The sequence below is a fragment of the Nestor notabilis genome, unplaced genomic scaffold (genome assembly GCF_000696875.1).
Source record: "Nestor notabilis isolate BGI_N333 unplaced genomic scaffold, ASM69687v1 scaffold34808, whole genome shotgun sequence".
NCBI classification, from domain to species: domain Eukaryota; kingdom Metazoa; phylum Chordata; class Aves; order Psittaciformes; family Psittacidae; genus Nestor; species Nestor notabilis.
In genome coordinates this window covers 25,412-36,427 of record NW_009941179.1, presented here as the reverse complement: position 1 = coordinate 36,427, position 11,016 = coordinate 25,412, and the positions used below count along the sequence as shown (strand labels likewise).

The 11,016-nt window shown below is 44.1% G+C and overlaps 1 protein-coding gene across 3 annotated transcripts in view; it reads right to left on the bottom strand.

Annotated features, from left to right (window-relative positions):
- Positions 1 to 1,478: 1,478 nt before the first annotated feature.
- SMAD9 (SMAD family member 9) overlaps positions 1,479 to 11,016 on the bottom strand; it is a 20,759-nt gene continuing 11,221 nt past the window's right edge. For 2 of the 3 annotated variants that reach the window (XM_010020741.1, XM_010020742.1), the window contains 3 exons: positions 10,716 to 10,937; positions 5,957 to 6,213; positions 1,480 to 1,634 (listed from right to left, as the gene is read on the bottom strand). In XM_010020741.1, coding sequence (XP_010019043.1) covers positions 1,491 to 1,634; positions 5,957 to 6,213; positions 10,716 to 10,937 — 623 coding nt within the window. In that variant the 3' untranslated portion in view covers positions 1,480 to 1,490. Of the gene's footprint in view, positions 1,635 to 5,956; positions 6,214 to 10,715; positions 10,938 to 11,016 lie in introns of all 3 variants that reach the window. The other variant, XM_010020740.1, reaches the window with a different exon arrangement.

The following is an 11,016-nucleotide window of genomic DNA, read 5'->3' as shown; positions in this document are numbered from 1 at the left end:
ATAACACACTACCCCTTAAGCAAGGTAGTAAGGGCCATCAAAATGTACTAAGAGTATCACCTGCCTCCTCAGAAAAGGTTACCAGCTGAACTGCATTTTGCAAGGCTGGCTCTGTGGATGCAGGTGGGGGCAGTAAGTTTCCTTGCTTACAGAAGGACCATAGACCTTTTAAGAAAGGTTCTGCACGTAGATTCACTCTTAGCTTGTTCGTGGCTTATACTGCTTCACCATCCTCTGCTGCGAGGCAAAAATGCTGCAAACGCTGAAGCCGGTATCTAAGATGAGGAACCATTCATGGGGATGTGTGAAGTGACTGGCAGGGAAGCCCTCTCCATCAAACCCGAGTGCTGCAGTCAGATCCCAAGGAGTGGCCCAGCACTGGGGCGGATGTGGCTGACTCCCACCTCCTCCTCATTGCATCCTGTGAGCGTGGGATTTCTTGTTCCCAGTACAGAGACTATCCCAAGATGAATGATAAAGTAATTATTCAGTTCTTCAATGCACATTTCATTTCTCTTTCCTGAATCACAGTTCAAGTCCCTTTCAGACGTACCCTTGATATCAGAACAGTAGTCTAACTACAGACAGTCCTAACTTTAAAACAAACTACATCAATACTGTATAATGGATAGGATTCAGTTTACATGCTGGCTACATATGCAAGTATGTATGTACTTTGCAAAGAAGCACTGGAATTAATTAGTTTTTAAACTTACAGGCATATATTTCAAATTTTCTTTCTTTTTCTTTTTTTTCCTTAGAAGCTTGTTGCTTTTCAGTGCAGCAGTACCGTACACTACTGTGTTAACAGTATCAGACTACTCGGATGTGTCCAGAATGCTTTGATAAGGCTCCAGTGCTGAACGCGTCCCGAGGGCGCTCTCATCCTGCCAAATCCTAGGGGAGACAGGGGTGCCTCAGCTCCTCAGCGGATCTGTTGTCCCATCGTGCTTTGCAGTACGGAGACAGACTGGAATTACAGTTTAGTCCTTTGGTTCACTGGATAAAAGCCATCTCTATGCGTGAGTCCTGTGCACCACCTAAGGTCCTCTTTTAGACCTGACATTAGGATGTAAAATGGATATAAATGGTGCAGAGATCTGACTTTGGTTGCCTGCAGAGGGGTGAATTTCACCTACTAGGAACAGCTACAGCCAGGTTTTTGAATCCGCATGAAAGCGCTGACAATTTGCACTGGCTTGGCTGGGTTATGAAGATGCTCACACAAAATGTTTGACACTTTTGCAGGAATTTGGCTTATTTTGTACTAGAGAACAGATATGCTATACCTGAATTTCTAAACTTACTGTACTGGCATCAGAGTAACTAGAAACCACGAAACGTAGCATAGAAATAAAAAAGGAGCATAGACTATGTATAGGTATATTTACATCTACATACATCTACATATAGAAGCTTCTGTTCACTGGAAATCCTATAAGCCACTGCCTGCAATAGCATCCATCCTAAGGAAATTCTAGAGATGATTCTTAAGAGACTGAGGAGATGGGATTATGAGGTGAGCCCATCTGTGTCAGCACCTTATCCAGCCATTGCAATGGTCCATGCAGGTGGATCTCAATCCAGCAGGGCGTGCTTGTAACATCTTGGCGATGATACTCTGCTCCCCAGCCCTATAAAAGCATCAAAGGACCAAAAAGTGAGGTTTCTGGGTTTTTTTAAAAAGACATAAAATCACAACTGCAGTGCTGACAGTCTAACACAGCTATAGGCAGTCCATCACCCAAGTTACCAGGATTTTATGCTTTGTCCTAGGGATAATTTTCTCTAGAAACTTTGCTCCTTTTCAAGATCATTGTTACCATAGTTATCTGAGAACTCTATACTATTAAATTAAAAATGCTACATTTTAATAATGCTATTTAATGAAAATGTTCACTTCCAGGCGCTGAAACCAAATGGCATGGGAAGGCCTGTTTCCAAGCTTAGGTGCCTGCAAACAGCCCATGGGGAATGGTTCCTGCTGCTCACAGCCTAGAGACGTGCCCAGGAGAGTTTGCCAGACTGCTGTCTGGCACGGATGAAAAGCAGGACAGGCCCTGTCATAACACTTTAAGAGGAACTGGGAATGACCCTGGGCACTGCTTCATGTATTCGTAGAGATGCATCCTACGAGTCTGAGACTACAAGTTCTAGATATTCAACTGAACCTCTGGAAACTTCTGGCAAGGTTCCTATGTACCGTATGTAACCTATGTGTAGATATTTTCCATAATTTTTCTATCCTTGAAGATGTCCCTGCCCATGGCAGAGGGTTTGGAGCTAGATGATCTTTAAGGTCCTTTCCAACCCAAACCACTTTTCTCATGGGAATTCCCAGCTGCCTGCTGTAGGAAGTCCTGCAGTAATTTCTCCAGCTCTTTCAGGGAGATAAGGGATATGTAGTGTCTAACAGAAGATGAGGTTGTGGTTCTGGCAGGGAAAAATAGAACCAGAAGTCCCTGTGCCTCAAGCAAGCACAGTGTCTGCTTGTGAAGTAGGCAGCCTGATTTCACAGCAACACAAGACATCCAAGTCACAGTTCAAAGCCTCGAAGCTCAACGGCTGTTGCTGTCTCACTGCCAGAGCTGAACTTGGATTTTCATTGGGCAATAAGCAAAACATGGTCCCACTGAATGATAAGACTCTTCATTCGTGGGCCACTGATCAGAGAGACTGAGCCTCACCTGCCATAACGTTAGTCATGGGGGGTGATATTCTTGTCATGAAACAAGGACATGGTGCTATATTAAGACTGACATCTGCTAAAGGTGTCTACATTGTAGAGTGCTGAACAACTCAGACAACTGCGGCTGCTAGAACCCATGTCTCCAGACTATCACCTGCACAACTAGGATCAACGCCAAAACTAGATGCCATAATAAGTAGTCTGGATAAAATCCATTGCTACTTGATGAAGAAAAGGGGCAAGAAAGCGGAAGAGTATGATACAGACCCATCAAAGCCCAAAGAGTAGTTCTGAACAGGTGGCATTTTTCTGACTTGCAGTGCATTTATCAGGCTAGAAAGGGCCTGTGTTCCAGGCACCTCACATTAATGTTCTGGGAATGTTTGCATACAATATTTGAATGAGCCCAGTCAGATTTCTGAGGTTGTGAAGTCTCAAGCACTCACCTGCAGGGAAAATACACAGCCATAAGGACAAGCGCCACAGGAGCCGGTGCGCCTCTGTGACTGGACCGAAAAGCCAGAGGAATGGGAATGGCAGGTTGGAAGCACAGCCTGCCCGGTTTGGAGAGCCCGGCAGTGCAGGTGGCTGGGCACCTCCCTCTGCCGGCAGCTCCAGGCAGGCGATCACAGCGCTGCATCCCCAGGCTGCCGGATGGAGCTCCGGACAGGGGACATGCCAGCAGGGCAGCACCCCTGTGCCTCACTCCTGGGCCGCAGGTAGCCGGGGCTGAAATGAACCCGGAGGTGAAGCTCTTTTAAAGAGGGAATGAAACGAGAACCACTTGCAAAGCTGTGGTGGTGTTTTGCACTAATGGTGGGAAGAGGATAGTGATACCTGCACAGGGAGACCAGAAATGCGCCTTCTGGCACAGTGAAGATGCTGAGCAGTCCTGTTGCTCCTGCCAGTCCTTCCCACCTCCTGTGGGCAACAGCTCTCTCCAGCCCAGGCTCCAGCCACTGGGCTGCCTCATGCAGTGCATGAGGGTTGTCCCCTCAGCCCCAAGACCTGGAGAAATGCAGGAAGGATTCTGGGTTCACACCTCAGCTTAGAGGAACTTTGTGCTTCAGCTGTCTCCTCTGTAGAGGGGACAACAGCCACTCAGTGGATGGAAACTGTTGTCTGATCTCCCTGATGATAAACGCACATTTGCCTGAGGGTTGAGCTCCTCCTAGTTGCTTCATGGACACAGGAAGGTTGTGAGAAAGGACAGGACCTTCACATCCCTCTGTCCCATGTCCTGCCTCCAGAAGATGAGACAGTCCTGGCAAGTTTCTCATGTCTTAGTTCCTACCCATCCCTCCCTCCCAGCTGGTAGCTGAAGCATCAGTGGGGTAGGAGGCAAGGCTTGCCCTGTGGGGTCTAGGTAACCAGCAGCATCTGAACACAAATCAGAGGAGAAGCCACAGGACTATCATACACCTCGGGGCTTTTGGTGTGTGGCTCCAACAGACAACTTGCTCCTCTGTGCACTGCATACCCAACACCCAGGGACATTCCTGTTCCCAGACTGAATACACTGGGGCTCACACCTTAGGAGAGAAGTAATTGGAGAAGACTGAGTATAGGAAAGAGCTTTCCCAGTCCAGGAAGAAAGAACCAAGATGTCTACATTTTCCAAAGGTCATGGGAAAAGGTTCCAAATAACTCCTTGTACTGATTTTCTGGAGCCTGAGGCACTATAGTGGCTGCTATTGTTTCAACAAAGCAAGGTGATAATATGGCAGCAACATTATTTAGTGCATCAACATCACCATTTGTGCTGCCATGCTGGGCATGGAGGCAGATAACACATCAAAGAGACCGCCCCTGAGTTGCTGAGATAATGAAAATATTGCGTAACTGGCTACACTGCCTTTACAAACAACATGTCTATTCATGTCTTTCGTTAAAGAAAATGCTGTTTGTTGGGTTTCTTGCTTTCTTTTTTTCCTGTAACACTTGTGTGTGAACAAGATGTCAGTTCCTTCTCAAGAACAAAGTAACAGTGGTCACGGGCAGGGAGATTTTGGCTTGGACTCTTGGGAGAAGTTACAGAGCACTCTTAATGCTCTCATAGAGTTAAGGAGAGAGGTCCCCAAGAATGACTGGAAAGAGTCAGACCAGAAAGCCGTGTGGGACTCAACTCATCTACTTTTAGAACATACGGGAACTGGGCTCGGGCCTCAAGCAGTTTTTTAGTATCCTAGATGTGAATTCAATCAGCTTGATTCAGTCATTTGTATAGAACCACACCTGCAAGGCATGGGACATACTCAAGCCACTTCTTACGGGACCTAGCAGGACCAACTGGCTTCTAATGGTGCAACTTCTTTAGTTTGCAGGCTGAATAGTCCCCTGCAGCACTATAGGAAGTAAGTCTAGCACATCTGTAAACAGTCTTGAAATACTCACCATTTTCTGGGTTTTAGATGCTATAATAGGCATCTAAGTAAATCCTAAGTGCTAAAAGGAGTTAAGGTTGCATTTGGGTGAGAAGGCCATTCAGAAGATTTAAGAAACTCACTCTTAACACTGACAGATCACACACAAAGCAGACTGCAAAGTTCATATATGAAAGACATGAAAACAGCAATGGCTTAGGTGGCCTCCTGTTTCTTCCAAATAACAGAGGGAAGGTCAGATGTTGTTTTGGGGTTTGTATTCTGCTTGCAAGAAGCCCTTCTGATCCTGTGGCTGGCCAGAGTGAATGTCATCAGAAATTAAGACAATCTCTTGCCAGGGATGAGACAGGTGACAAAGAATAAGAATTAACAGCAAACTCTGTGGGGGCTGAAGGAGAACCCAGTGTTTCTTTATTGAGGCTATATTTACCTGTCTATAGTAATGGTGAGACTGTAAATTAGTCTAGAAACATAAGGACGTTCTTTTCAGATCTATGGCTCTATCAAGCTCTATTGCAAATCAGTAATAATAGGAGAGATCACAACTGCCTAAGATACGTGCTACACTTACATTTTGCTAAACCTCTCTAAGTTGAGCTCTTTATGCAAACAATGGGGAAACATCACCATGCAATCTCTGCTTATTTTCCACAAAAGAAGGCTATGGAATACCTAGTTTTTGGAAACTAAGAAATTTCCAGGCTGACCACAAAAGCTACTAATTTTAAGCACCTAGAAGTTTAAGGCAGTAGCAGAAAACAGGCAGTCTGAATTGCTATTTGCAAGTTGGGTGTCTAAATCCCCACTTGGGAAGGATTTGATGGGGTCTATTTTTGATGGGATTTGTCTTTCAGAAATGCAAGAGAAAACAAAGAATCCTTACTTTAACAAAGCTCATTCGAATAGTACACATCTTGGTCAGCTCATACACCACTTCGAAACCATGATTGACTGACTGAGCCAGCAACTGGGCAAAAAGCTGGTTGTTGAAGATCTTGAGGCTGCAGCCACTGGGGATCTTGCAGACAGTGGCTGGGTGGAAACCATGCTGGTAGTTACAGTTACGGCTTTGCACAAAAATACTGCTGTCACTGACACATTCAGCATAAACTTCCCCACCAACGTAGTAAAGATGAACACCTTGAAAAAGAAAAAATAACATGCATTATTTCTCCATTGTTCACAGCCTACTTTGCATCAGTAAGTCTTACTGGTGAGGGCATACAAGCCCAGGAATCAGTGCCTGTACACTGCTTTTCAAAAGACAGTAAACTATGTGCATGTCCATGTAACTGTACAATGAACCCACCAACATTAAGAGGAAATTGTCATAAACACTATTTTGAGAAAAAAGTCTTAGCATGTGATGTTTTACTTTGTTTCTAACGGGAAGGTTGGTTTACTTCTTTAACCCAACAACACAGTATAACAAGACACACACACATACACATGTAAGTATCAAACATATGTTCACTACACACAAAGAATGGATCAAAACTGTAAGAGAAGTAACAAATCTGTCATGCATTACACATCTAAATGTATTTTCACTATTGAGCACATGCAGGCTGACCAAGACCAATTTCATTGCACGCTAGTTTTTTACTACAGGATCCTATCTCATGCAGTTGAAACACAGCATGGTGTGTACTTAAAATAACTTTCCTGCATTTTGCTTTATCCACCACATCAAAACCATGTATTTGCATTTACATGACATGACTTACTCATCAGATCCTGTTCAAAGTGACCTTTAGCAAGAAAATGACTGATTGCCTTCTGGACTTTCAGCGCCCAAGTAAGTGACTTACTGACACTAACTCTCAGTTTTTTTCTGTGCCTTGGGGAAACGAAGATGGAAGCATTCCTATCCATTAAAAGACTCTGGTCCCTCCAGGATGTCTGCTTGCATGAAAATACACCTAAATTGGTGGGAGAATTTATCTTAGCCCAATTCAGCAACTGTAAAGTTAGGGATCTTGTGTAAGCTGTGTAGATGCCTTCCCTAGTTGATGATAAGCACTGTGACCAGATGATTCACTCCATCCACTATAGAGCACAGGCTTACAGCCAGCTTGAACTGATGGAAGTCTGTGCAGGTGCTGAAAAGGCTAGCTAGCTCATTCCTTGCCCCTGCTGCTCCTTCCCACACCCGCTTTCATGCTGGCAGTGATGGCTGGGGATTGGGCAGCCATCCAGATCTGGGAACTGAACCAGCTAATAAACTTAAAAACAAACAAAACAAAACAAAAGAAGATTTATTTGAAGTGAGATCTTCATCAGTGCAAGCGTGGCAATGGGGACCCAGACTTCTTAAACTTGTGCATGAAACCACACCCTGAAGGGGCCAAGTCATCCTCTGAAGATGCCTAGACATTCACCCTTCCCATGGCTAGATTAGGTGAGAAGAACCCCTCCCATGGCCAAGAAAGGTGGGAGAACTCAGTTCTTTGTTCTCATAAAAACCACCACTAAGGGAAAATAAAATCCTCCTCTCTATTCCCAGGTATGGCAGTCAAACCCTTACATACAAATGCACGTTCACAGAGTCTCAGTGGCCTGCCTGTAGAGCTAGTGACAACTATGCTTTAATAATTCAGTTGTAATTAGTTTTATTCCTGTTGTCTTTCATACAAAAAAGACTGGTTACATATTCCCAGTCTGTTCATCATTCTGTGGTCATGACAGCAAGGGGCACTAGCACATCCTTAGGATAAAACCAGCTTCTAAACATAAGTGGGAAAGACTCGGGGAAAAGCAGGTTGAGTGGGAAAGGAATCTGGGAAAAATACACTCTCCCATAGACTTCCAGGATGACTCAGATGGGAACCTTAAAGTCTGTCTTCAAGCCATCACTTGACTTTTACTTCTATGCACCCACGAGATCTCAAATTAGATGTGAGTGGCAGGGGTGTGGCTCAGAGCACATGCTAGTATTGCACTGGGAACACGGGTGAGATGACAGCTCATTAGACCAGCTGTCAGCTCCAGTCCAGCTGCACCAGACATCATGGGGAGTTGCACACTGTGACTGCTATTACTTGACTTACGTCTCCTTTCCCTTCTGTGGAAGATGGATAAAAGGGAAGGACTGAAAACAAAGAAGTCCTAGCTGACCTTAATGGAGTCCATATAACTTTCTGAAATCACAGAATCATTAGGCTTGGAAGGGAGCTCTGGAGATCATCTAGTCCAACCCCCCTGCCAAGGCAGGGCCACCTAGAGCAGGTTACACAGAAACACGTCCAGACGGGTTCTGAATGTCTCCAGAGAGGGAGACTCCACAATCTCCCTGGACAGCCTGTTCCAGTGCTCTGCCACCCTCAACATAAAGAGTGATAAGAAGAATAAGGATATAAATATTCACCACATTTCAAATCTTCAGGTGTGGCTACTGATTTAGGGTGACCACATTTCTGGGTGAGAAGGTGAAAAATTTTAAAGGCAGGATTTCTGCAGTATACTAAGTAACCCAACTTCTGAAAAAAAAAAATGAATGCTTTCAAAGGCATTGCCCAAACTGAGTACTATAATAAGAAAAATGCCAATGTCACTTCTGAAAGCATAGGCTACAATTTGCCTTTTCCTTATGGACTTTTTAAAAGAAATAAATAAAGGAGTAATGAAATGTCAGTGTGTATTTCCATTCTTCTGGTATTCATTCACCAGAGGCAAGCATCCTCAAGGAAGCCAGACAGCTTAATACACATTTGTAGAAGGCCAAATCAAGGGTCCGTATGTTTTAGTGGGATTTCACTGCTCCCTGCAGAAACTGAAAATTCATCAGTCTCCCAGCATCCACATCTTTTTGACTCTGATCAGAAGTCCCCTTTTTGTCCTTGAATTCTTACTGCTGAAACAGGTCCAATTGCTAGTAGATGTTGCATTGTGTACTGGATTGTTTTTAGCTTTGATGTAGTATTTCCAGGAAACCGTTTCACGCTGATACACTAGATGACAATTCAATCACATATCCTTACCCTACTGAGCTAATCTTGTTTACTCACTCTTTTTTCTACCCCGTTAACATGTGACAATTGTATCTATTTCAGAAGCTTTCATCTGTCTAGCATGCCTTTGAACTACATACTTTAGGAGCTGCTCTGTGCTCTTCTGCAGGCCTGTACTGGTGCCACTTCTACTCCACTTGGACATGTTTTTTTAACATTTGCATAATCAGGGAAGAGCAGTAAAATTAAGGATCTCTGATATACTAAGCTCCTCTCTGGGCAACCTGCTCCCTTCCCTTGGGCAGATTCCTAGAGTAAGACTTTAAAGGACTTTTAACCAATGAAGACAGATCTTCAGATTTGAGTGGATGAGGACCATTAGCATTCACCTCATTTTCTTTCTGTTCTGCCTCTTCCTTTTTTGGGGCAGAAAGTCACAGGATGTAACATCCTCAAATGACAGCTTTGACTGGGATCTTTTGTCAGTCTTCTTTTAGGGCTGGGCTCAGCTTTGATCTATACCCCTCTGACAGCTTATACTGACAGACAAGCTTTGCTCTATTTCTGAGTAAGTTAGAACTAGGTGTACAACCCATTTCCACCCCTCACAACAAGCTACTATGACAGACACTTGTAGCATCATACTGGCTTCACACAGTCCATCTGCAACACAAGTGCTTTCCTTTCTGGAGAAAAGTGCAAAAGCTAAGTACAACGTCTCCTGTGCTAGCCTACAGGTTCAGTGTTGTTTGTAAAAATGATGCCACATTCATCTCAGAGCTTCCTGGTATTCAGTCACTCAACACTAGACTATCAAGAGCCAATTAAAATACTGCTCTAGGCCTGGGAAATGAGGTGAGGTTGACGAGATAATAGGAGTGGAACAATTAGAGTTAATTAGCCCAGTGGGAAATCCATTCCCAGGCAGCTACTGGTGAGAGGCTGGGTTGGCAAGATAATGAGTCTAGACTGGATATACCAGAACGGGCAAAGCTCCATCTACACAGAGAAGTGGCCTGTACAAGGCTTCTGACTCACTGCCACAAACAGCAGTAAGTTCTGGGAGAACAGCAGGCCCTACATAGCCCTAGTGAACTGGGATGGAGTGTGTGCAGCCACACATGTATATGTACACAGGGTATATGTACACCAGAATTGGAGCATACAAAAACTGCTGAGGGAGAACCCAAGACTTAGTTTTACTAGTGAGAAGTTGACAAGGCAGGGAATCAGACTGATAGAGAGGAAAAAGCTACAAAGTCAACCCCAGTATAGTTCTCCAGCCAAGAAACTCAACTACTAAGTGTTTCATCCATCTCTCTTTGTTATTTGGTGGGAGGAGAACCAGCCTGAGGCACCGGCAATTATCCTTTTAGTGGCATTTCAATGGCAATATTCCCAGTTGCCAGAAGCCCTAATAAATAAAATGAAAATACATACTGCTAAATTAGAACACACAACTATAAACAACATTTTTCTCTTCGCTGGCCAAGTAAATAGCTTTTGTAAGGAGCTACTCTGGTGATTGTTCTCCAGTCAGAAAAGAATCAGCGGCTTTTCTTCTATTTCAGAAGTAATCTCAGAGCTTAGGTTTTAAGACAAGCACATCTGACAAGTCAGCTGGGTTTATTAATGCAATGCACAGTTCTTTCAAGCTCCGAATATTCCTGAGGAGAAGGGATTTTCTCTTACCTTTTCCTATGTGTCTCCTGGTGTTTTCTATAGTAGAGTTGCGGTTTACATTTGAGAGCAATCCCAGGCAGAACCTGTTTTTGTTATTTGAGGGATCTGTAAATCCATCTATAAGGATACTTCGAGAGGAAGCCTGGAAAGTCTCCCCTACCCGGTTGTTGAGTTCATAGTAGGCAACTGAGCACCAGTGTTGCGGTTCCTCATAGCAAACAGGGCGAAAGTCTGTAGGAAATAAAATTAATCAGCTGCTCAGGTCCCTACTATTTTTTAAACAATCATTCTCTGTTTTCTTTCCTTCCTC